This window comes from Hypanus sabinus, chromosome 1 (genome assembly GCF_030144855.1).
Source record: "Hypanus sabinus isolate sHypSab1 chromosome 1, sHypSab1.hap1, whole genome shotgun sequence".
Classification (NCBI taxonomy): domain Eukaryota; kingdom Metazoa; phylum Chordata; class Chondrichthyes; order Myliobatiformes; family Dasyatidae; genus Hypanus; species Hypanus sabinus.
Window position 1 is genome coordinate 62,032,201 of NC_082706.1, and position 27,324 is coordinate 62,059,524.

The 27,324-nt window shown below is 40.4% G+C and overlaps 1 protein-coding gene across 1 annotated transcript; it reads right to left on the reverse strand.

The window, feature by feature from the left end:
- Nucleotides 1-282: 282 nt before the first annotated feature.
- LOC132394351 (ER membrane protein complex subunit 3-like) lies at nucleotides 283-26,388 on the reverse strand. Its single transcript, XM_059970393.1, has 8 exons — nucleotides 26,227-26,388; nucleotides 17,695-17,752; nucleotides 14,956-15,049; nucleotides 9,876-9,980; nucleotides 9,288-9,369; nucleotides 4,515-4,594; nucleotides 2,148-2,230; nucleotides 283-775 (listed from the first exon to the last, which is right to left on the reverse strand). Exons 1-8 carry the CDS (start codon nucleotides 26,379-26,381, stop codon nucleotides 647-649), a joined length of 786 nt encoding a protein of 261 aa, XP_059826376.1. The 5' UTR covers nucleotides 26,382-26,388; the 3' UTR covers nucleotides 283-646.
- Nucleotides 26,389-27,324: the final 936 nt, after the last annotated feature.

Genomic DNA, 27,324 nt, shown 5'->3' on the forward strand with positions numbered 1-27,324 from the left:
ACCAGAGGGAGGTAAGAGAAGGAAATGGAGATTGGTAAGGGGAGGGCGGGGCAATTATCAGAAGTTCAAGAAATTGATGTTCATGTCATTAGGTTGAAGGCTACCCAGTTCCCTTGGTGATAATATGGAAAAAAAATGATGAAATGCCAATACTTAGTCACAAGATGAACATTAAATATGAAAATATTTAATTAATATTAAAATTTTTAAAATATTAAATGAACTAATTCTGACCTACAAGAACTGCAAAATAAGATGCTTCAATTACCCAAAGAACCACCCTTATCCACATGAGAATAGTAATTTTTATTTTCCCTTCATAATTCTTTTAACAAAAAAAGTGATCCAATACATTTGGTCATAGACACCTTGGACTTCTAAATAACTTTTACTTCTATAAATGAACAGTGACAGAGAATTCCTGACATATTGCAAGAAAATATACAATCTATTCTTATCTAGTAATCTTTACACTGATGGCTTTCAAATTCACAGTAAAATCTCACATTAGTGGTTTGTGTGACTTGCAGCTTTACCAGACATTTCTAATGCTTTCAACTGAATTTTTAAGACAAGGAGAAATATCTGTCTTACTACAAACCTACTTATGGTAGAAGTTTAATCTGGGGTCCCTGGTTAAGGTGCCTTAAAACATTGACGTGTCTATTTCCTTGTTGAACATTCCTTCAAAATTGAGATCCTTGGTCATAAGTTCTTCTTCCACTTCCTCCATGGCCCACTGATGATCCAGGATTTCCAAAGCTTCCCATTCAGCCTTTACAATAAAAATACAAAAACAAAAGAAACTGTATATTTTTCTACCTTTCAGTTTTGCACTACCAAATAGATTACTTATTCCTATTACTCCCCCTTCTATTTTAATCCTACTCTTATGCATACTACTAAATTCCTAGTATATCATTAGGCCATTTTTCATGCAAATTCATATTAATCAGTGCTGATAAGGTGCTTGAATATGAAGGATATTATAATTCACAACATTGTTGTCACTTATCTTTGCATGGATCTTCAGCAGAAATGATTGGGACCTTAATCAGTATTAGGAACCACAGAATAAGGAACTCTGTGGCTGAACAGATTCTCTTAATAGGGGCAGAACCAAGATTAAGTATCTTTGCATTGATCAGACCATGGCCAGAAAATGTTAACCACGAGGAAACAGGGCCCCCTCTGTCCCCTTCTCTCATGGTTCACTCTTATCAGATTGATTCTATTTTTACCCTTTACTTTTTTCACTCATCACCTCCCAGCTTCTCACTTCATTCCCCCCCATCCATTTTCCTTTCCTCCTCACTTAGCTTCACTTATCACCTGGCAGCTTGTACTCCACCCCCCCCCCCCCACACCCCTTATCTTCTTATTCTTGCTTTCCACCCTTTTCTAGCCAGTCCAAATGAAGAATCTTGACCCAAAACAGCAACTGTTTATTCCTCTCCTTAGATGCTGCTGGCCTACTGAGTTCCTCCACATTTGGTGTGTGTCACTCTGAACTAAGCAGCACTGTGTGATGGATTTGAACTTGAAGTTAATAATTTTGTTTTCAATTATTAATTGCACTTAGAGGATTTTCAGTCAATTTTATGGAAGAATGTTCTAGTTATAAAAAAAGGTCTAAAATCTTTGCCTTACAATCTTCTATTTAAGTATTCCCTCACATGACCCTAACAATTCCCACAGAAGTTCCAACTTTTTAATCTTGTTTTTTTCCTCAGCAGATTATGGAAAAATAGCGTCACTGGAGTGCAACATTTTGGGACAATAATGTGAATATACTCTATATACACCCTCTTGACAAGGACTTCAGTTCATTTTTGTTCTAATATTCATTTGTATAGATCTGGTAACAAATCCCTTATTCCCTACTCAAAAAACAGAAATGAATCCAAACTCTTATAAAGTCCTAAACATGAAGCTTTGCATTTTATGAATAAAAATTATCAAACATTTTTTCATCCACATAATACCATAAATTTCATGAACAAAAATACTGCCAACTTTGACTTTATTATCCAAATTAAGTGTCTACTAGAGCTTACTATAAAATGCTGTGATGTGCAAGACAACTAATGTTATACCAGAAGGCAAGAACAGGATATTTCTATATTTATATGGTATAACTAACAAACCTTGAAAGCTTTATTTGTATCTGGAGGCATTGCCATTGCAGCACCTGTCATCTGTTCTTGCATAATACGTGACTGATCTGCAGCTACAATAAGAGGCAGAGTATTCAGTTCAGTGGATTAAATGTCAAAGTAAGGAAAGAAACAGATCTAATCATGAAAAAAAAATTTAAAAGGGAAAACTTTTATTCACAGATCAGCAGCTTCATTTTATAAAGGGAACATTCTTAAATAGTATTCAGTTCCACATTAACATGGTTTACTTTTCATGCACAATAAATCCCAGAATAAAGACACTTCCTTAAATTAAAATTAACTTATTTTTACAATAACAAGAATGGCAACCACTATAAAAAGTAGTTAGTTTTATGAAAACAAAATTGCAATTCTCATAATTATCAGAACACATCCTTAAATTATACCCAGTACAAAAACAGAAAACCCATATTCTTGTCTTTATGATGTTCATGATTTACAAGGATCTAAAATAATCTCACAAGTTTTTCAAAGCACAAAGCTATGTTCTAAGGTTCAATGAATGTTTTATTAATTTTTGTTTTGCTGCAATCAGATTGTAGCCACCAACCCATCATTTTCTATCTGATTGGTAGTGGTGTAAAATTAATGCAGGATACTATTGCTGGTTGATTCAGCAACAACTTTCCATTTTGTTTGCAGCTAAATATGAATGTTTGTTTTCAAGATTTGTAAACAATTTATTCAACACATTTAAAAAAAAAGCTTGCATCAGAGAACTGCCATTTCAAGTGATCCCAATTGCTATCTGTTTATAAAAGTAAACTTTTTCTCTTTCTTTCCATCCTGTCAAATTTTATCTATTCCCGCAGGTCACTGACTCACTTTGTGTTAAGGAAGTCAGTGACAACCTAATAGTTAATAGACGTTTAACGGCTTGGGCTCAAATAGGATAACATAAGGCAGCAAGGTGCTTTTGCAATTACTCCATCATCCATTCAAAAATGGATGACTGTTAAGACAGATCAGGGTAGGAGAAATGTTCATGGTGGTGACAGTGAGAGAACAAAGTTTCTTCAGGCTTCATTTTGAACAGATCTTTAATACCAACATGGTAATAAAGATGTGCTAAAGCCTTACCTCTGCATTTCCTCTGAACCACATTACATTATTAGAGTGCCTTCTGAATGTTTTTAATAGATTATATTCACATATACCAAGTGAACATTATTAATACAACTTTCTCCTTTCTTCATCCTGAAAACAGAACCCATAACACCAGCTGATTACAAAAGCAGTCCAACTCAAAGGGTCTTTAATGCTTACTTTATTCCCTGGAGCGTAGGAAGAATGAGGGGAGACTTGATAGATGTGTATGAAATTATGATGGGTATAGATAGAGTGAATGCAAGCAGGCTTTTTCCACTGAGGCTAGGGAAGGAAAAAAATCCAGAGGACATGGGTTAAGGGTGAAAAGGTTAAAGGGAACATTGTGTGAAGAAGCCCCCCCCCCACACAGAGAGTGGTGGGAGTGTGGATTGAGCTGCCAGATGAAGTTGTAAATGCGGGCTCACTTTTAACACTTAAGAAAAACTTGGACAGGTACATGGATGAGAGTGGTATGGAGGGATATGGGCCAGGTGCAGGTCAGTGGGACTGGGCAGAAAAATGGTTTGGCACAGCCAGTGGCCAAAAGGCCTGCTTCTGTGCTGTAATGTTCTATGGTTCTAAAATATTCAAGATTCTGAACTCAAACACTTGAAAATTCAATCTAGATTAGAAATAAATAGGTCACAATCAAGTCTGAAAAGTCGAATTATATTTAATTTCATTCTGGCTTGATTGTGCTAATTAACACAAAGTACCAAATGTTGTATGGCTTTAGTCAATAAAGTTTATAAGATGTTAAAACGTTTTGCATGTTGATAAAATGGGAATACTGTATCTTTAGATTTCAAGGTATCTTAACCAATAATTTTCATATTCTCTCAAAATGTTTAACAATGTGCACCACTAACCACAAGATTAGTAAGATGCTTTGTAGGAAGGGCAAGTAGGATGGATCACCTCATTTGTCCACACTAACATCTTGCTGCTGTGTGACTTGAAGTTCCAAATTAAATTCTGGGCCAATATTTACTTTTTTTTTTAAACTGTTACGTTGGTTAGAAGAGAGGCAAAATACATGCAGATAGGAAAAAGATCTTTATGGCTATAGAAGCTTGAGGAGCTCATTTTCTGGTGAAAATACAAAATGTAATCTCCAATTCCAAAAAGAAAATCTATCCTACCATACATCCAGCCTGTAAAATCAATCTACTGACACAATTTTATACACATTCCATTTGTGCCATATATGATATTCATCATATACATGCTCAAGTTACTGATTACCATTATCTTGTCCTAGGAGTAGAGAATACATGCTTCTGAGTCCAAACACATTCAGGAAGTACCAAGATGCAGAGCTCACCCTGAGTACAAAAAAGACAAATTAACTTGAAAGAAATTGAAAAATAAATGTAAATGTGGTAGCATTACTGAACTATCAGCTTTGTCTACATAATGATAAACCAGACATGCCTTCAAGTCAAGATGTAAGATGTTCCTGTATGATATGATTCTTGAGATGGAATCAAGTCAGTATTGCATAAACAGATGTACTAAGAGGGCACGCCACTCCAATTGTGCTGTGTGCTTGATAGCCTATACTCAAACTATATTTAGCCTTTATCAAGAAGAAAATAACCTTCATATAATGTCTTTAATGGTGATGATACAGCATTTTACAAGAGGGGTTACTCTCATAATTAAGGAGATGTAACCACTAATTTTTACATAGCAAGCTCACACAAAGGCAAAGTGACAGAGGCTGAATAAGCTAAATTTTAGCAATGTTCAGTGAGATGAATATTGCTTTGGTTATGCGGAGTTTTCAAAATAGTGCCATGGATCTTTTACATCTGCCTCTTTGAAAGTCTCATCCATAAGACACTTGAAATCATAAAATGCTTCTCACATAAATGATCTGAGTACTTAGCCAAAGGAAATGAAAACTCCAGGGAAAAGGCAGAAAAGGAAAAATGTAAGATTGAAAAGACAGATTTAGGAATCCTTATATAAACTCATGAGAATGTTAATTTCATTTCAAAACTCAATAGCTCTATTGGATTTTCAGTAGATTAGAGTTTCATGAGTTATATGATGCTGGCTTAGCCTTTGTTTATTCCTGTCCTACTTTAATGGAGGATTAATGCAGCATTAAACAGATTCATGGATAAATCTCATCCACTGAAGGGAGCATTCACTGCAGATCTTCACTCAATTTTTATTTTATTTTTAAACAGGCCATCTCACAAATTCTAAAAGCCTACCAAAACTCACTATTCCCTGCCTTCTTAAAAATACGACTTCTATTTCTATAAAACCCTTGATTCAAGGAAAAAGGTTTACATGAACAATGAATATGGAAATAGGTGAGATTCAAAGCCCATAGATTATAAAAATAAAACATTCAACATACAATATATTATTGGACACTGGATTATTAGATTAACTCAAATTGTTCCATTTTATAGTTTCTGTGAAAGCATTTTTAAAAGTATGCCAGAAGGATATTTAACACAAGCATCTCATATTGAGCGTAGAGCATAAAAAGAACGTGCAAAAACAAATACTGTATGTTAAAAAAATGAGGTAGAGTCCAAAGATTCAATGTCTATTTAGGGCTATGGGCTTTGTCCAACGGGATCCCACTACCAAGCACATCTTTCCCTCCTTTCTGCTTTCCGCAGGGATTGCTCTCTACGCGACTCCCTTGTCCATTCGTCCCCATCCCTTCCCACCGATCTCCCTCCTGGCACTTATCCTGGTAAGCGGAACAAGTGCTGCACCTGCCCTTACACTTCCTCCCTCACCACCATTCAGGGCCCCAGACAGTCCTTCCAGGTGAGGCGACACTTCACCTGCAAGTCAGCTGGTGTGGTATACTGCATCCGGTGTTCCCGGTGTGGCCTCTTATATATTGGTGAGACCCGACACAGACTGGGAGGCCGTTTCGCTGAACACTTACGCTCTGTCCACCAGAGAAAGCAGGATCTCCCAGTGGCCACACATTTTAAATCCACGTCCCATTCCCATTCTGATATGTCTATCCATGGCCTCCTCTACTGTCAAGATAAAGCCATACTCAGGTTGGAGGAACAACACCTTATATACCAGCTGGGTAGCCTCCAACCTGATGGCATGAACATTGACTTCACTAACTTCCATTAATGCCCCTCCTCCCCTTCTTACCCCATTCTTGATATAGTTTTTCCCCCCTCCTTTTTTCCCTCTCTCTTTGCCCATCACTCTGCCTGTTCTCCATCTCCCTCTGGAGCTCCCTTCCCCTTTCTCCCGAGGCCTCCAGTCCCATGATACTTTCCCTTCTCCAGCTCTGTATCCGTTTTGCCAACCACCTTTCCGGCTTGCAGCTTCACCCCACCCCCTCCGGACTTCTCCTATCATTTCGTATTTCCCCCTCCCCCTCCTACTTTCAAATCTCTTGTTATCTTTCCTTTCAGTTAGTCCTGACGAAGGGTCTCGGCCCGAAACGTCGACAGTGCTTCTCCTTATATATGCTGCCTGGCCTGCTGCGTTCCACCAGCATTTTCTGTGTGTTGCTTGAATTTCCAGCATCTACAAATTTCCTCTTGTTTAATGTCTGTTTAGGAATCGGATGGCAGAGGGGAAGAAGCTGTTCTGATTAGCTGAGTGTGTGCCTTCAGGCTTCTGTATCTCCTATCTGATGGCAACAGTGAGAAAAAGGCATGCCCTGGGTGCTGGAGGTCCTTAATAATGGACACTGCCTTTCTGAGACACCGCTCCCTAAGGATGTCCTGGGTACTTTGTAGGCTAGAACCCAAGATGGAGCTGACTAGATTTACAACCTTCTGCAGCTTCTTTCGGTCCTGTGCAGTCGTCCCTCCATACCAGACAGTGATGCAGCCTGTCAGAAGACTCTCCATGCTACATCTATAGAAAACTTTGAGTGGTTTTGTTGACATGCCAAATCTCTTCAAACTCCTAATAAAGTATAGCCCCAGTCTTTCCTTCTTTTAACTACATTGATATGTTGGGACCAGATTAGATCTTCAGAGATCTTGACACCAAGAAATTGAAGCTGCTCACTCTCTCTACTTTTGACCCCTCCATGAGGATTGGTATATGCTCCTTCATCTTACCCTTCCTGAAGTCCACAATCAACTCTTTCGTCTTACTGATGTTGAGTGCCAGCTTGTTGCTGCCGCACCATTCCACTAGTTGGCATATCTCACTCCTGGACGTCCTCTCGTCACCACCTGAGATTCTAAGCAACAATGGTTGCATCGTCAGCAAATTTATAAATGATATTTGAGCTATGCCTAGCCACACAGCCATGCGTATAGACAGATAACAGCAGTAGACTAAGCACACACCCAAGGTGCACCAATCTTGATCGTCAGCGAGGAGGATATGTCATCACCAGTCTGCACTGATCGTGGTCTTCCAGTTAGGAGGTCAAGGATTGAATTGCAGAGGGAGGTACAGAGGCCCAGGTTCTGCGACTTCTCAATCTGGATTGTGAGAATGATGGTATTATATGCTGAGCTATAGTCAATGAACAGCATCTTGTGTTTGTGTTGTCCAGGTGGTCTAAAGCCATGTGAAGAGCCATTGAGATTGCATCTGCCGTTGACCTATTGTGGCGACAGGCAAATTGCAGTGGGTCCAGGTCTTTGCTGAGGCAGGAGTTCAGTCTAGTCGTGACCAATCTCTCAAAGCATTTCATCACTGTTGATGTGAGTGCTACCGGATGACAGTCATTAAGGCAACCCATATTATTCTTCTTAGGCACTGGTATAATTGTTGCCTTTTTGAAGCAAGTGGGAACTTCTGCCCATAGCAGTGAGAGGTTGAAAATGTCCTTGAATACTCCCGCTAGTTGGTTGGCACAGGTTTTCAGAGCCTTACCAGGTACTTCAGTGAGTTGTTTGTTATGTTCCCCCCTCTTGCTGTGAAACGGGGACAACTCTTTTTCCTCTATTAGGGAGAGGCTGTCCTGTGTTGAATTACCAGGTGAAGAGGAGTCTTTGGGGTACTGCAAGTCTGTGTCTTTACTGATGCTTTGCTGCACACTTGATTGCTCAGTGGAGGGTGCCGATACTTTTTTGCTGGTGGGGGGGAGGGTCATTGCCTTGCTGCTTGTGGGAGGGGGCTTTGGAGTTCTATCGTTTAACTGTCATTCATTCTTTGGGGCACTCTGTTTTTGTGGATGCTTGCAAAGAAAAAGAATTTCAGGATGCATATTCTATACATTCCTCTGATATTAAATGTACCTTTGAACCTATTGAAAAGGACAAACTACCATTTAACTAACAAATTATGTATACAGAACAAATAAGAACACTAACAATACACTACAGTACTATAAAATTACAGTTCATAATAGATATTGACATAGCAATTCATCCAGTATACACTGCCATGTTCTTTTGATTGACTGTAAATGAACAAAATCAGCGTAGACACTTAGTGCAAATAATGGACTACCTTCATACAATTAATTCCGACATTTGCATTCTTCAAATCTTCGTTTCCATGCATCATTCAAGATGATTGTCGATACCTTCAAATTCCTAACTTAAAGCAGTGAAATTGTTTCATTTTCATTCTGGCCATTTTTGGCATTCCAAGATTGAATGCTTGAAATCGCAGTAGGTAAAACAGTTCAAAAATTATCTTACTGCTTATTTCTCACCAACTATCAGTGACAAAAGAAAAATCAGTGCATTTTGAACACAAACACACACAACTAACACTATTTAAAAACTACTTGCTCCAAGCATGATGCAGTGTTAACATCCACACAAGTGCACATGACTGACACTGTTAGAAATTTCAGCAAAAGTCTCTTGTCTCAATTTAGTGGCATAATGCCCCCAAATAAACAAAGGGAATCTTGGTTATTTTCTCAATTAGTTTTTGTTCTTTAGAGATGTCCCAAATAAGTGCTAACCATGATTAACTGCAATGGTTTAGTGAAAAATTAAAACCAAAACTTGCTTTTGGCATATCATATCTGTAATGTGCACTAAAGGGGTGATCGTTGATGAGCTTTATATTCTTCTGTAATTTTCAACGTACCAAGAAGCGTCCAGTGAGAGCAGCTCGATTCCCTGCTGTAACATGGGCTTAAAACGTAATGTCAGAGGAAATGGAACCTTTGCTAAAGAGAAAAATAAATAGTGTTAGTAAGATAATTTTAACTTCAATTTACTAAACATACATTTGATATTTGGACTACCTGTATAGCACTAAACAGAATGGTAATACATCAGAGAAAAGTGCGAGAAAATGAAAGTAAAGTTGGATAGAGGTGATGGGATGAGTAGCATTTAGTACACAAGAGAAGCAGGTAGTTTTTTTTAAAATGGCAATGATATGTTTGAAAAAGATTTAAAACTATGAAATTCAGATTTGTTGTAACTGTGGATGTAAAGAAAAACTAAGTAAGATGTTGATTAAAATAATTTGATTTTGAATAGGAAACAAAGTTGAATTAATTGAAGAAGTTGCAGCAGGTTTACATGTTTTGGAATAAATTACTGAATTGTACCAAGAGAATATAAATTATAGCTTTGGTTTTCTCAATTTCACTTTGAGAACACAAATGTTCATTTAAAATTAGAACAACAATTATTTTACTTGCACTTCTTCAAGGGCATCACTCACTTGTGACAAAACCAGAGAATGTCCAGTTGATCCAGCCACCGATAAGAATCATTGGAAGTACATTTGTAACATTGCCTTTCATCATGTCCATCACCATTGTGGGGTCTGAAACATTAAGTTCGGAGAATTATTAGGTTTAATTTCAATATTTTTATCAGCAGTACAAGGAAATACACAAAGAAAATCCTTACCCCATTTGTTAGGCAGGATATCTCTTTAAAACTTTAAAAATCACAAGGTGTTTGCTGCTTATTGAGTGCATCTTTCAAAATACGATTAAAAATAAAGTGGAAGCTAGATGCAAATACCCTTGGGTGAGAAAATAATGGTAATTACTTGACCTGGCAATACAAGTCTACTGAATTCATTCATACACAAATTTTACGTTTTTACTCAACCTCTGCAATTTTCTTTAATGTGTTACGTACTCGTGACATATGACAGTGGTACCCTTGTCACGTGACTGGGGTTGAAGCTATACTGGACTTGAGGTAATGGTCTTGTGATGGTGGAGTGATGTCATTTTCCCACCAGTAGAGATCATGTGACAGGTTTTTTTTAATAGGTTATAAAAGGAAGACCCCACCCTGTGAGGAGGGGCAGTTCGTGGCTGGATTTGCCAAGTTGACTTCATGCCACTGTGTGATTTAATTTGATGACGCAGTTTAGTTGAAGGATGAAGTTTTTAATCTAATGCCTAAAGTTTAAAAGGTCATTGCCAGCAGGTTCTTTACAATACTGCTAGTTTGAGAAATCAGTGGAGAGTGAAGATTGGAGTTCGGGAGTTAAAGATCGAGGAGAATCAATTTACGACGGTGGAACGGGTTCTACCTTATTTAATCCTTATTCGAAAGTAATTCGTTGACTGTTCTTGTGTTAATCTCTGCAGGATAGCAGAAGATTGAGGACAGTGTGATAAAGTAAAGGTCAGTGCCTTTAAGCCGTTTCGTTTCGTTCCGTTTCGTAAATTCTTCGTGGGAAAAGTTCGACGTTGGGGATCGAAGCTAAACGACGTGAAAGAGAATTTAAATTGTCTTATAAAGTCTCTCCTTTTAAATGGACTGTGAGCATTTTTAAACTTTTGGCAATATTACTTTTAAAAAACTGTTTTTGCAACATCGCTTTAAGAACTGTTTGAGCTACATTGCTTTAAGAACCATTTAAGCTGCCGCACAGCAGCTGTTTCCGGTTACGTTAGTGTTTGTTTACTTTTGGGGGGGGGGGTTGTTTTGTGTTTAATAAACGTGTTGTTTGTTACAAAAAAAACCCTTGCCGAACTCATATATTTATTGTTGCCTGAATACGTAACAAATGGAACAGATAAAACAAATAAATGAAAGCAAACGTTGGGTGTGACACTTCATCTTTCACTAATCAATTTAAGTCCACACATCCAAGACACTCAGTGGCCACTTTATTAGGTACACCTGCTCGTTAATGCAAACATCCAATCAGCCAATCACGTGACAGCAACTCAATGCATAAAAACATGCAGATATAGTCAAGGGGTTCAATTGCTGTCTAGACCAAACATCAGAAGGGGAAGAAATATGATCCAAGTGACTTTGACTGTGGGATGATTGTTGGTTTGAGTATCTCAGAAACTACTGATCTCCTGGGATTTTCACAAACAACCGTCACTAGAGCATTCAGAGAATGGTGCAAAAAACAAAAACAAACATCCAGTGAGCAGCAGTTCTGTGGGCAAATTCTCTATGCCAGTTAGAGAGGTCAGACTGGTTCAAGCTGACAGTAACTCAAATAACCATGCATTACAACACTGGTGTGCATAAGTACTTCTCTGAATGCACAACACTTTGAAGCTTGAAGTGGATGGGCTACGGCACTAGGGGACACCCCGGTTTCCACTCCACTGAGCGTATATACAATGCCATAAGTTATGTCAAAGTACAGAATGACCTTTGAATGTTTTTGAAGTGGAAATTTTACAACTAACCATTTTGTATGTTAGACTCCACAAAATCAAAGGGGAAAATGGACAAAGAAATCAGTGGATGTTGTTTACATGGTCCTTTGACAAGGTACCACACATGAGGCTGCTTAACAACAGTCTCTATTAAAGGAAAGATACTAGCATGGATAGAAGATTGGCTGACTGGCAAGAGGCAAAGAATGCAAATAAAGAGTGCCTTTTTTGGTTGGGACTGCTTCTTTTCAAGTTATAGGTCAAAAATTTGGACGTCAGAATCAATGGCTTTGTGGCCAGATTTGCAGCTATACGAAGATAGGTGGAGAGGCAAGTAGTGCTGAGGAAGCAGGGAATCTGCAGGACTTAGACTGGGATTATGGGCAAAGAAGTGGCAAATGGAATATAGTGTTGAGAAGTGATTGTCCATGATTTCGGCAGGAGTAAATGTGTAGACTATTCTCTAAAAGAAAAGAAAATTCAAAAATCCGAGGTGCAAGGGGACTTTGGAGTGTTTGTGCAGGATTCATTATGGTAGTGGTCACCAACCTTTTTAAGCCCAAGATCCCCTACCTCGGCCTTAGTGAAAGGCAAGATCGACCCCAGATCGATTAGTTATAAGCATGTGCACCAGGGCAGAAAAGACCAGAAATAACACCCCACAACCTGGAAGCAGAAATAAAGTATGAACACCAGGGGTCACCACCCTTTTATTGCACTGTGGACCGGTTTAATACTGACAATATTCTTGCGGAACGGCCGACGGGATGGGGGGTGTTAAACATGACCAGAATACAGTGATACTCGAAGCAGGTTCCTTATGTCCAGTCTATTCCGCAATTTAATTTCCGTGGCTCTCACCACTTAGCTGCTGTCCCACTTGCTCACGTTTCTTCCTCTGAAAAAAACTCAGTGGGTTTGTCTAAGTGCAGGGTGCTTGGACTCAGGGTTCCGAGGCAGTTTTGAGGGCTTCATTGCCTCATTAGACAACCTCCCGCCCATTCACCGCCTGCCGGCTTGGCCAGGTGCAGCTGATAATGAATGGGGTGAGAGGACAAGATAGAGTCGGAGGTCCCTGTGGCAGGGCCGTGGCGGTCACAGTCCAGAGAGAGCGACTGACCAAACGAGCAAGGAGTGCGCTAGGGAACGCGCCCGCCCCCCTTGCAGGATCTATCAGCTGACAAAAGATTGTCTCGAGGGATGACTTTCATTAGATCGCAGCGATACTGCTCTGATACTTACAAATTAGGTCGTCTGCGAATATTTTAGCACCGGGTTCCCACGAACATTCGGAGTGCTAAACGGGTTTAGAGGCGGCGGCCATCTGTCCACACTCCAGGCCAGTAGCAACGACACTTCTCACCGGCTGCCTGAGGCGGCCGGTTACCCGAGGCCAACCAGTGATCCCTGGTGCGAGGGTATCACTGTGTTTAGGCGACTGATGACCTTGCGTGTATTCAAGTTCAACAGTGGGCGTGACAGGGAATGAGGAAAGGTGCAGCTGACTCGTATCGTTTCCTTGTGGCCCGGTGGTTGGGGACCAGCATGTGGCAGGGGAGCTACATGCATGCGCACCAGGCAGAAAGAACTAAAACCCCGCAACCTGAAAACAATCTCTCAACAGTATTTGTGTATTTATTTTTCTTTTTTTTGGGATCTACTGGGAAAGTCTCAAAGATCGACCAGTCGATTGCGATCAACGGGTTGGTGACCACTACACTATAGATTAGATTGTGAATTGGGTTGGTGCTGAGGAAGGCAAATGCAATATTAGCATTTTGAGAGGAGTAGAGTACAAGAGCAAGGAGGTCATACTAAGGCTTTATAAGTATTTGGTCGGACTGCACTGGGAGTATTGAGAGCAGTTTTGGATCCCTTATCTGAAAAAAAAAACAACTAGCATTAGAGAGGGTCCAGAGGAGGTTCACGAGAGTAATTCTGGGAATGAAAGGGTTAACATATGAAGAGTGTTTGATGGTTCTGGGTTTGCATGAACAGGGATCTCACTGAAAACTATTGAATATTGAAATGCCAAGATAGAGTAGATATGGAGAGGATGTTTCCTATAGCAGGGGAGCCCAGTGAATGCAGGATAGATACATCCCAAAGAAGAGGAAATATTCTAAAGGCAGGGTGATGCAAACATGGCTGACAAGAGGAGTCAACGACAACATACAAGCTAAAGAGAGGTCATATAACAGATCAAAAATTAGTGTGAAGTTAAAGGATTGGGAAGCTTTTACAAACCTATAGAAGGCAATTTAAAAAGTCATGAAGATGGAATACGATGTGGAAGGATGTTACCGATGGTGGAGGAGTCCAAGACTAGAGGCTCCTTCAGAATAGGGGATGTCCATTTAGAATGGAGCTGAGGAATTTCTTGCCACAGGTAGCTGCAGAGGCCAAGTTATTGGGTATATTTAAGGCAGAGTCTGATAGATTCTTGATTAATCCATGCCTGAAGGAATACAGGGAGAAGGCATAGTTTTTCCACAGAGAGAGGAGGTGTGTGGTATGCACTGCCAACAAAGGTGGTAGAGGCAGATACAATAGGGTCTTTTAAGAGTCTCTTAGATAGGTACATGGAGCTTAAAAAAAAGAGGGCTATGCAGTATGAAAATTCTAGGCAGCTTCTAGAGGAGGTTACATGGTTGGCACAACATAGTGGGCCGAAGGGCCTGAAACATGCTATAGATTTTCTATGTTCTATTGGGACTGAGGGGTGGGGGCGGGGAATGGATCAGCCATGACGAAATGGGAGAGCAGTCCAAATGGCTTAATTCTGTTCCTATATCTTATGGTTTAGTACCAAAGGACACAGCCTCAGAATAGAGGAATATCCATTTCGATTAGAGATGAGGAATTTCTTTCGCCAGAGAATAGTAAATTTGTGGAATGCATTGTCACAGACAGCTATGGGAGCTAAGTAATCGAGCACATTTAAAGTGGAGGTTGATAGATTCCAGATTCGTTGGGGTTTCAAAGTTATGGGGAAAAGGCAGAATGGGATTTAGAGGTATAATAAAATAGACATGATGGAATTCTGGAACAGACCCGATAGGCTATATGGCATAATTCTGCTCCCATGTCTTATAGCCTAAATAAGACAGTCCATATCTACTGCATAGATTACAAGTTAAAAGAATCGATTACCAGTCATAGGAGAGGGCGCAACAACTTTTCTTTTGGTCTTCTTGAAAAATCCATCATCAGGGTTGTTGAAATAGTACTTCCGTGTTAGGAAAGACTAAACAGTTAAAACAGAAACATTCAAAACTATAAGAAATTAAACATTTTGCAATTCCATTACAAGAAGGGAAAAGTAGCATGCACATTGCTGGTTCGAAATAAGGCAGTATCCGAATGGAAACCTGGCATTTCAGGTAACTGAACGTAAATTACAAAATTCCCATTACCTATGCCCCAACTTTCTATGCATTTTGTGGGTGTTGCGATATGGCAGATCATGGAATATGGCACATCCTAGCCACACCAAGTTTTAAATTACTTTGAAAGGCCAGCAGGAGCTTGGCAGAACTAAGTATGCAGAATAAAAAGAATTGTTAAAGTAATCCAAACCACATTGACTTACACTCATATTATCCAACCATTAACAATAGACAATAGGTGCAGAAGTAGACCATTCGGCCCTTCGAGCCTGCACCGCCATTTTGAGATCATGGCTGATCATCTATTATCAATACCTGGTTCCTGCCTTGTCCCCATATCCCTTGATTCCCCTATCCACAAGATACCTATCTAGCTCCTTCTTGAAAGGAGCCAGAGAATTGGCCTCCACTGCCTTCCGAGGCAGTGCATTTCAGACCCCCACAACTCTCTGGGAGAGTAAGTTTTTCCTTAACTCTGTCCTAAATGACCTACCCCTTATTCTCAAACCATACCCTCTGGTACTGGACTCTCCCAGCATCTGGAACATATTTCCTGCCTCTATCTTGTCCAATCCCTTAATAATCTTATATGTTGTGATCAGATCCCCTCTCAATCTCCTTAATTCCAGTGTGTACAAGCCCAGTCTCTCTAACCTCTCTGCGTAAGACAGTCCAGACATCCCAGGAATTAACCTCGTGAATCTACGCTGCACTTCCTCTAAAGCCAGGATGTCCTTCCTTAACCCTGGAGACCAAAACTGTACACAATACTCCAGGTGTGGTCTCACCAGGGCTCTGTACAAATGCAAGAGGATTTCCTTGCTCTTCTACTCAATTCCCTTTGTAATAAAGGCCAACATTCCATTACCCTTCTTCACTGCCTGCTGCACTTGCTCATTCACCTTCAGTGACTGATGAACAAGGACTCCTAGATCTCTTTGTATTTCTCCCTTACCTAACTCTACTCCGTTCAAATAATAATCTGCCTTCCTGTTCTTACTCCCAAAGTGGATAACCTCACACTTATTCACATTAAACGTCATCTGCCAAGCATCTGCCCACTCACCCAGAATTCACCAAGTCACCCTGAATTCTAACATCCTCATCACATGTCACACTGCCACCCAGCTTAGTATCATCAGCAAATTTGCTGATGTTATTCTCAATGCCTTCATCTAAATCGTTGACGTAAATTGTAAACAGCTGTGGTCCCAATACCTAGCCCTGTGGCACCCCACTAGTCACCACCTGCCATTCCGAGAAACACCCATTCACCGCTACCCTTTGCTTTCTATCTGCCAACCAGTTTTCTATCCATGTCTTCCCCCCCGATGCCCTGAGCTTTGATTTTACCCACCAATCTCCTATGTGGGACCTTATCAAATGCCTTCTGAAAATTGAGGTACACTACATTCTCTGGATCTCCCCCGTCTAACTTCCTGGTTACATCCTCAAAAAACTCCAATAGATTAGTCAAGCATGATTTACCCTTGGTAAATCCATGCTAGCTCGGCCCAATCCTATCACTGCTATCTAGATATGCCACTATTTCATCCTTAATAATGGACTCTAGCATCTTCCCCACCACCGATGTCAGGCTGACAGGTTGATACGTTCTCTGTTTTCTCCCTCCCTCCTTTCTTAAAAAGTGGGATAACATTAGCCATTCTCCAATCCTCGGGAACTGATCCTGAATCTAAGGAACATTGGAAAATGATTACCAATGCATCCGCAATTTCCAGGGCCACCTCCTTTAGTACCCTAGGATGCAGACCATCTGGACCTGGGGATTTGTCAGCCTTCAGTCCCATCAGTACTCATCACCGTTTCCTTCCTAATGTCAATCTGTTTCATTTCCTCTGTTACCCTATGTCCTTGGCCCATCCATACATCTGGAAGATTGCTTGTGTCTTCCCTAGTGAAGACAGATCTAAAGTACTCATTAAATTCTTCTGCCATTTCTCTGTTTCCCATAACAATTTCACCCAATTCATTCTTCAAGGGCCCAACATTGTTCTTAACTATCTTCTTTCTCTTCACATACCTAAAAAAGCTTTTGCTATCTTCCTTTATACTTCTGGCTAGCTTGCGTTCGTACCTCATTTTTTCTCCCCGTATTGCCTTTTTAGTTAGGTTCTGTTGTTCCTTAAAAACTTCCCAATCATCTGTCCCCCCACTCACCTTAGCTCGGTCATACTTCCTTTTTTTTTAATGCTATGCAATCTCTGACTTCCTTTGTCAACCACTGTGGCCCCTTTCCCCCCTTTGAATCCCTCCTTTTCTGGGGGATGAACTGATTTGGCACCTTGTGCATTATTCCCAAGAATACCTGCCATTGTTGTTACACTGTCCTTTCTGCTAGGCTATCCGTCCAGTCAACTTTGGCCAGCTCCTCCCTCATGGCTCCATGGTTTCCCCTGTTCAACTGCAACACTGACACCTCCAAGCTGCCCTTAGCATGACAAGAGTTATTTCAGGTGTGTTTATGTAAAGGAAGATTTACCTGTTTTGGAATATATCTGCCATTTTCTCTCAGAATTCTACTTCTGATTAGAATTTGACTGCAAAAGAAAAGGTATCAATTATACTTCAACAAATTCTGGAATAATTGGAACATAAATAGAAATTACAGATGATGGTTAACACTTTCAAGTGGTTTGATAGCCTCCATCCACAGAATTGCTGCATGTACAGGCACTCCCCGGGTTACATACGAGTTCCATTCCTGAGTGTCAGTCTTTAAGTCGGATTTGTACATAAGTTGGAACAAGTACATCCGGTATTATGTAGCGTCAGTACGTCAAACTTTTGTCTTAATATATAGTATTTATTTTACCTTTCTATGCATATAAAACACTTAAGAAATGTATGTATTTCAATAATTAAACCACTGTGTTGTTTAGTAATAATTGTAGCTTTCACATCCTCCATTATTCTCACTCTATTCGTTATCCTTTAAAATTGTTCTGATCATTGACCGACTGTAGCCTAACACTTTTCCAATGACCGATGGCGTTTCACCTCTTTCCAAACGCTTTATTATTTCCACTTTATTTTCAATCGCGATCACTTCCCGTCAATGGAACAGAAACACAGCGGGCGGCTCCCGAGGTCCGCTGGGTCCTAAGGACCACCGCACTGAGACAGGCTAAATAGGACAAGTCGGGGCTCTGCTGGGTTTGGGTATTTGATCCTGCACAATATTCCACGTGGGAATTTAAACTGGCGGTCGCAGTGTTTTTTTTAACGAGGTCGAGTTTTGAGCTCGACATCAACCCGGCACGGATGGTACGGGAATCTTACTATGGTCAGGGTGAATCTTACTAAGAAAAATTTAAGCCAAATACAAAGTTAAACATTCATCACAGAGTCAAGCGCAGCAACTTAAAATGCCGGATGGCGTTCTCCTTACTCGTACCAGTCGTCCATAAGTTGGACGTTTGTAACTTGGGGACTGCCTGTACTTCACATTACTGGAATACTTCAGTTACTCATCAACTTGAAATACAAAGAAAACTTACATTCAGAACAAAACCACATTAGAAAACAATAGTATGTAAAAAAAATGTGATTAGTTACAGACAGACAGAGGCAGACACACAGACACCTGGTCCACTAAGAAGCAGGCTTGTCATATGCATGTGGCAACATCAGTTGTACTGCCCATTAACTTTGATTAAATTGCATTTCTGATATTTTTATTTACCATTTACTCCCATCTAGTGGTTTCTTTGTACTTTGATTTCTTTTGCAGTCCATCAAACATCATAGCTATTGAAAAAAATAACAATGCTTACATTTATGAGATAAATCATTTCTCTTTAACTGTTAGCTTTATTTTTCCTCTGTTTTGAATCTCCCAAGAAGCATTATTTTAATTCTCAATGCTAGCCTGAATTCCCAATGGGAGTATTTTCATTATTGAAAGTCTTGGCATGTGCTCAGAATAACAAAAGTTATTTCCATTGTTACGAAGGGCAGAAGGGTGCAGAGTGGCCAATGCCCCCCCACCTTTTTGGAGAATCGCAAATCGCTACTATTTCGATGCTGCTAACAAGGAAGTAAGAGAGACAAAAGGAAATCTGCCAGGGCAGTTGCTATTGATAACAGCTCATGAGAGGGGGGAGAGAGGGGGGAGAGGGGGGGGGAGAGGGAGAGAGAGACAGCTAAAAGGTACACAAGGGGGAACATCTCCTACTGACAAAAGAGGAAATTTACTGCTGTCTTTTGGAGAAGGATTGTTTACTTGATACTGTTCTATTCATTGAAATCCCTCAGGGGACAGCCAGAGTGGGCTGGTTTGATGGGTTAAATCATTCAAACCTGATTGACACCTGAGACCCCGAGAGTGGGGATAAAATTGAGGTCTGGGGTGACACCCCTCAGACACACCAGGAGAAATGCTAGTGAGCAGCAGAAACCCACGAGACAGTGTGGGACATCGGAGACCGAACGAAGGGTCGGTAAATTTTAACTCACAGTGTTTATAGCGAGACTGGTGGGGGCTTGTGTGTGTGTCCACCCTTGCTTGGGTGATGAGTCCACCACGGAAGAACGGTCTAGCTAAAAGATGGAGGGGGTCACACTTGAATGGCCACAACAACGACACATTGACGGATCAAAATTGTAAAGGAAGGTTGGCAAAGACCATAGCTGTTACTGTTGGCGCGCTCTCTTTCTCTAGTCTCTCTCTCTCCTCAACAATTGCAACACATCAACCAACAACTACTGCAGCTTGCATGAACTGAACTTTATATTTCCATCTGACAATTCATTATCCGCTAGACAACGATAGAGCTTGTTTTATTATTGATTATTATTATACCTGCACTTTTAGGTTTAGTATTGCTAACGTGTATTATTTGTATATTTGCATTGATATTGATTTGTATATTTTTACTAATAAACACTGTTGAAAATAGTACCACCAGACTCCAACGGACACTTCTATCTTTGCTGGTAAGACACCCAGTTATGGGGTACGTAACACTATCCATTTCTTAATTACTGGAATATTTCTTTAATGAAACACAACAATACTTTACTCAGAGCTTATTTAAAACTTTGACTAAATAATGAGTGTTTTTTTTTTAAAAAACACCAAATAAACTAAAATACACTGAAAAAGCAGCACAAATGAAATGCTGCCTCATCTAGGAATACAGTTTGGGTCATAATGTGATGGGGAAAAAAAAAGCACAGTTCCAATGGAAAGTGTCATGAAAAGATGGAAGAGGTGTCCAGGAAATCTCTTCTGAATGCTGAAAGGAGAGGAGGAAGTCGTGCCTGGTGGTGGAACGGGATGTAGAATAATCATGGGTGATTCATTGGATGTGGAGATTAGTGGGGTGTGGGCACGACAGATGTACAGGGATGAAAATGGAAGTGCGGGAAACAGTAGATACAGCTGCAAGTCGTGCCAACTTTATTTGAGGGAGAGCTATGGTAAGAAACAATGAAGATACTTCAAATGCCTCTGGTTTGGAAATTAGATAATAGTGATAAAAAAAAACTGGGGAAATGTAATGATGTCCTTGCAGGATATTGAGGTGCTAACTGTGGGCTTCTAATGTGCACTGGTACCTGACCTACCCACTGAGATGCAGGTAGAATTGTCAGAAGAGGAAAGAGTCACTTATTAGACCATGTCAATATGAGAGCAGGATGGAAAGGCAACTGAAAGTTTCCATTTCTGCATGCACAGGAAGCAGCATCAATGTGGTGAGAAAGGAACGAGACAAGAATAACTGATTCTTACATCCAACAAAAAGACAGGCATAACCTGGGGTCACACAAGTTTCAGTAGGTTTCCACTGACATGAAATAAATGGAGTTTAAAAAATAGTTGTCCAATTTAATAACTAATTCAGCAAGATAGAGGATACGGAATCAGAATCAGGTTTATAATCACTGATATGTGTCATGAAAGTAAGTGCAATGCATAAAGAATTACCACAACTTGCAATAAGAATACAATAAGTTGTGCAAAAAGAGCAAACACTGACTTCATGGTCCATCAGAAATCTGATGGCAGAGGGGAAGAAATTGCTCCTAAAACACGCGAGTGCCTTCACTCTGCTCACAATACTCCAAGTGAAGCCTCACCAGAGCCTTTCAAAGCCTCAGCATTACACCCTCGTAATCATTTACATTCCAGTCCTCTCGAAATGAATGTTAGCATTGTATTTTTCTTATTCACCAGACTCAACCTGCAAGTTAACCTTTAGGAAATCCTGCATGAGGATTCCTAAATCCCTTTGCATCTCATGTTTTTGAATTTTCTCTGTTTAGAAAATAGACTACACTTTTACTCTTTCTACTAAAGTGCATAACCATACACTTTACAACTGTATTCCATCTGCCACTTCTTTGCCCATTCTCCTAACCTGTCTAAGTCCTTCTGCAACACTACATGCCTCTCCACCATCCTTCATATAGTCTGCAAATTTGGCCACAAAGCCATCAATCCATCATCCAAATCACTGATATAAAACGTAAAATGCCGTCCCAATACCGATCCCTGTGGAATATCACCAATCAGAAAAGACTCCCTTTATTCACATTCGTTGCTTCCTTTCAATCAACCAATGCTCTATCCATGTGAATATCTTTTCTATAGCACCATGGGCCTGTATTTTCAAACAGACTCTTCTCGGGCTTCCAGCCGGGTACATGTGGGTTTCCATCGTGCCGATATGCGCGGCTTCGCATTCACAGGGAATCCTGTAAACGCCAGCGGTCCCAAGTCCCTCCTCCCTCCTCGTTGTTAGGTTTCCTGCTTTTTCTGGTGGAAACACGCATCAAGGAGCATAGGAGGTGTATTCATTTGGGCTACCCGAAGAAATCTGTAGTAGCAGAACAATGTATTCACAATGGCCATAGGATTGACTTCCAACAGCACAGAACTACTGTGCCGCGCCAATAGCTTTTGGGACCACCTGGTGAAGGAAACGATTGAAATAAAACAAGAGAAGAAGAATTTTAACAAAGATTAAAGTCTCACTCTAAGAACTGGAATTCGACTGTAAACAAGGTGGGACAGTGGAAACGTGATTGATTCTGTACTAACCAATCAGGATGGATGTGTGATGGTGTTATAAATACCACCAGACTAGACATGCCTAGGCATCATCCCTGATGAAGATGGCAGAGTTTGTCATTGAAACATCAGTTATAATTGATACCGTACCTGGCTAGAAGCCCAAGAGTTTATTTGTCATATACTCCAGAGAAGCACTAGATCCTTTCTCAGCTCTTATCTTGCTAAGCAGCTTCATGAGTGCACCTTGTCAAAGGCCTTCTGAAAATCCAAGTACATAACATCCACTGACATTATCTATCCTGTTTGTCATCTCCTCAAAGAATTCCAACAAACTTGTGAGGCAAGATTTTCCCTTGAGGAAACCATGCTAATTTTGGTCTATTTTATCACGTGCTCCCAAGAACTCTGAAACCTCATCCTTAACAATAAACTCCAACACCTTCCTAACCACTGAGGTCAGGCTAACTGGCCTAAAATTTCCTTCCTTCTGCCTCCCTCTCTTCTTGAAAAGTGGAGTGACATTTGCAATTTTCCAGTCCTCCAGAATCAAATGATTCTCAAAAGGTCATTACTAATGCCTCTACAGTCTCTTCATCTATCTCTTTCAGAACCCTGGGGTGTAGTGCATCTGGTCTAGGTGACTTATCTACCTTCAGACCTTTCAGCTTCCCAAGCACCTTTTCCCTAGTAATACCAACTGCCCCCTAGCACTCTAAAACTTCCGGCATATTCCTGGCATCTTCCACAGTGAAGACCGATGCAAAATACGTATTTAGTCCATCCGCCATTTCCTTGTTCCCATTACTACCTCTTCAGCATCATTTTCCAATGGTCCGCTATCTACTCTCATCCCTCTTTTACTCTTTATATATCTGGGGAAAAAAAATCATTGGGTATCCTCTAAAATTAGAGGCTAGCTTACCTTGTGATCTAGTTCAAGACAACATCAGAACAGAAACAAATACTTTGGGCCCACCACAACCATTCTTACCATTAAGCATCCCAATGCTTTCTCTGCTTTGGTGATTCAAGTTCTGAGACCGATACTATTTCAATGCTGTGAAAATCTCTGCCTTCACTCAAGAGATAGGAAACTGTTCCAAGGATCTGCTGCATAACATACCTCCTACCCCTTACCTTAAACTCAAGCTCTTTAGTTTCGATATCTCTGCTATGGTAATTCACCCTATTAGCAGCACTCAATTTTGCACATCTTAAATTAAGACATTTCCTGCCCTGGACCACCCCCCGCTGGTCCAAGGAAAAGGACACTGCCCTGTCCAATTACTTCCCACAACATGAAAAACTCCATTTTACATTGGACAAGTAATATAGAAATTTAAAGACTGCTGAGAGGTCACGCAAGGTGGGAGGTAGCCCTCTGTGCCTTTGTATAGGTTTTGAGAATTAATGGTGGCCAATGACAGACAGTGATCGGAGATTAACAGGAGTGGGAAGAAGCCATAGCAGGTGATTCTCTAGCTGTTAACTCAACAGATAAGTATGAAGCTTTTACAGCTTGGGCATTCGAATTTGGAGATCAACTCTGATGCCATCTGTAAGGGGTTTCTCTGGGTGATCCAGATTGCTCCAACATTCTAAAAACATACGAGTAGGTTAATTGGTCATGGTAAATTGTCCTGTGATTAGACTACAGCCAACTATTAGGCTCTTGAACCAGAGGGGATAGCTTCATTCACCCCATCACTGAATTGTCCCCACAACCTATGGACTCACTTTCAAGGACTCTTCATCTCATGTTCTCAATATTTGTTGCTATTTATTATTTTTCTTTTGTATTTGCAGCTTAATGTCTATTGCTCATTGGTGTTTGTCGATCTTGTTGGGTGTGGTCTTTCATTTCTTTTGTATTTACTGTGGCTGGCTGGTGGCGTAGCGGCACCAGCACTGGACTTCAGGGTGACAAGCCCTGAGTTTGAATCCAGCCAGCTCCCTTGCACGCTTTTCATCTGTGCTGGGTTGAACGTCAAGCTAGCAACTCAACTTCATAAAAAAATAAAAAAGGAGATGCTAAAGAAACGCCACATGATGCGCAATCATGGCGCCCCAATGACTCCACCAGGAGTTAAGGGCATCTTCTTTCTTCTGTTTACTGTGAATACCTGGAAGAACGTGAATCTCAGGGTTATGTATGATGCCATATATACTTTGATAATAAATTTATTTTGAAATAGGTGTGTTGCTAGTTGTGTGGCTTGTTGGGCTGGTATGGTCTGTTCCACGCTGTATCTAAGTAAATTTTTAAAAATCCATCCAGCTGGGTGACAATAGAGAAAAACCAGAGAATGGCACGATTGACTTTATGAAAGGCTATGACAGCTCAGCAAGTACAAAGATAATGTTTTTACTGTGACACAGGATGCCATGAGTGAGTTTTATAACTAGTTACACAGTGACAGGGAAAAATTTAAAAGGGGTGAATGTTGAAGGCAGGTTTTGTGGTGAGGGAAACAATATTTGACGACATAAAATATATAATAGGAGCTAACATGGGGATCAGGAAATTAAGTTTGACAATTAGTAGTTCAGTGGGAGAGGGGAAGGGCTAAGAGTAAGCCTCATGGATAACCTAAATTAATGGATTTACTAAGAAGCTATGAGACTAACTCCAAAATTTAATGCCTATCATTCTTATTTAAGATATTTTAAAACATTTAGATCAATGTCCAATAGTCAAGTATATATGCAAATTGTATAAGAATTGTATAAGTCCCTCCATCTTATGTAAATCTATTATCTACCCCATCTCTTCTCAACCTCAGAACCTCCCCCTCCACCTCCCCAGAGAACGACTCCAACTTCTCCAGTCTAACCCTACAGCAGATATCCTTCCTTTTTATCAATCTAATAAACCACTTATTCATTCTGTAGAAGGATGTTCACATTTTTTGTAATACTATAATGATCCAAAGTAAATAAGACTCAATTGTGGCCCAACAGATATGCTATTGAAGGCATTAAATAACTTTCCTGCATTTTTTTACATCATACATCTTCATCAGGTCTTGCCAGTTTCAAGGATTGATTCAAGTATGTACACCCAGATTCTAGTGTCTTACATACCCTTTGGAAACTGCCATCTTAGTCAATATTGTTTCTTTCTAAGTGCTTCACTTCAGCAGTTTTCTATATTCACTGTTTTCAGCCACTTCAGGCAGCCTATTATTTATTCTTCAAATTGTCACCCATATTTCCAAGGCCTACAGTTACCCAGGTAATTTGCCTGGAGAACACATCAATGTAGATGTCCCTTTGTTAAACCAGGTTACAAAAACCGCATAATGGTACAGTTAGCTTCAACCTGATTCTTATTAATTACAGGTCAAACACAAAAAGAAAGTTGCAGCTAAAACGACAGATTTAGGAAAGTCTGCAGATTTAGTGGGTAAATCTGCTGACAACTCAAAACAGCAGCATCACTGCTGTAGGTTACAAAGTGATATTAGGGTCAAAAAGCTATATTTTGCATAATTGAAAGTATGTTGACAAAAGTAATGCACACTAAAGTGGCTCATTCTTGACAATGAGACAGTTCCTCTCAATGCTCTTAAATATGATGAATTTTAAAAACTACACCCACACTTCATTAATCACAGAACATAAATTGCTTCAAATTTTAACAGAAAAAAATGCTACAGCCATAATCTTAAAGCGAATAGTTTTCCAAAGCAAAACCAACTTTCTTTCAAACACCACAGACGTTAGGGGAATAATCTCTATCCTTCTGTTGAGTATTGTGTGTGCACAGAATTCTTCTATGTTGTTCCTATAAATCGTTCCAATTTTCCTGGAAGCTTAACCAACTACCAACGACGAGTGAAAGAACAAACGCTGAGAGGCAATTTGAGAGGCAATAAGAATATTAACTATACACTAAAATCACAAATGTTTAACAATCCTTTAACAGCCTTGGGGAAAAGATGGTCTCCATGGAGATAGAGGATAAATTACTAAATGAGCGGTTTTCTGTACCTGTCGGAAACTTGCTCTTCCGTGAGCTTCTTGACGCTCTGTAGTAGGATGGAAATGTAATGCCTGATTAAACCAACAAAAAAAGTTATGAAAACGATGGGCAAAACCACCCAGAGCCTAATATTGGAGTCCAGCAACAACTCGGGTTCCGCCATCTTTCGCAGGAAATGACGTTTTTAAGTCGCTCCCAGAATTTATTGATACTGATATTTATTAATTGTGTCTGCGGTGTTATCATGCCCAGATACGTAGCTGGTCCACTCTTCCCTAACCCCGTAGTGGATTTATTCGGTTTGCATGTATTAATATAAATTTATATCGAGGGAAAAACTGCTGTTAGCAGCCTGCAAAAACAATATCAGAATTATCACTTGGGGTCTGTCATTTTTAAAGGCTGTTTTAACGCTTTGAAACTTTTAAATCAGTTTATCTAGGGTGAAGATAACTATGCCCCCGAATTTAGGTCTCCTTTACTCCGAGGAAAAGACTGTTATGATCCTTATGTGTGCCACTCATTGATTTTAAACATTTATATAACTTCATTCTCCTGCGTTTTAGAGAACAGCCTGGCCAACCCCTTCTTTTAATTCAGATCCTATAGTCAAGGCAGTATCTTTTTCTGCATTCTTTCCACTTTAACCAGGTCGGTCCTATAACGGGGTGACCAAAACTGTTCAAGTGCGGCCTCATTACTCTGATAGACCTGCATGGTATTTCGTACAGTTTCTCTTTGTATTTTAGATTGCTTTATGTTTTATCATCGCAGAATGAAGGGTCTTCAAGCAGAATAATTACATATTTCAACACGCACATTGAAGCCGAGATTGGCGCGGGCCGGGAGACGCATGCGCGCTGATTTCACCGCGGGGGGGGGAGGAGGAGGAGGAGGAGGGCGGGGGACGCATGCGCGCTGACTCGGCCGCGGGGGTGGGGGGGGGAGAGGAGGAGGAGGAGGAGGAGGAGGAGGGCGGGAGACGCATGCGCGCTGATTTCACCGCGGGGGGAGGAGGAAGAGGAGGAGGGCGGGGGAGGCATGCGCGCTGATTTCACCGCGGGGGGAGGAGGAAGAGGAGGAGGGCGGGGGGGGAGGAGGACGGG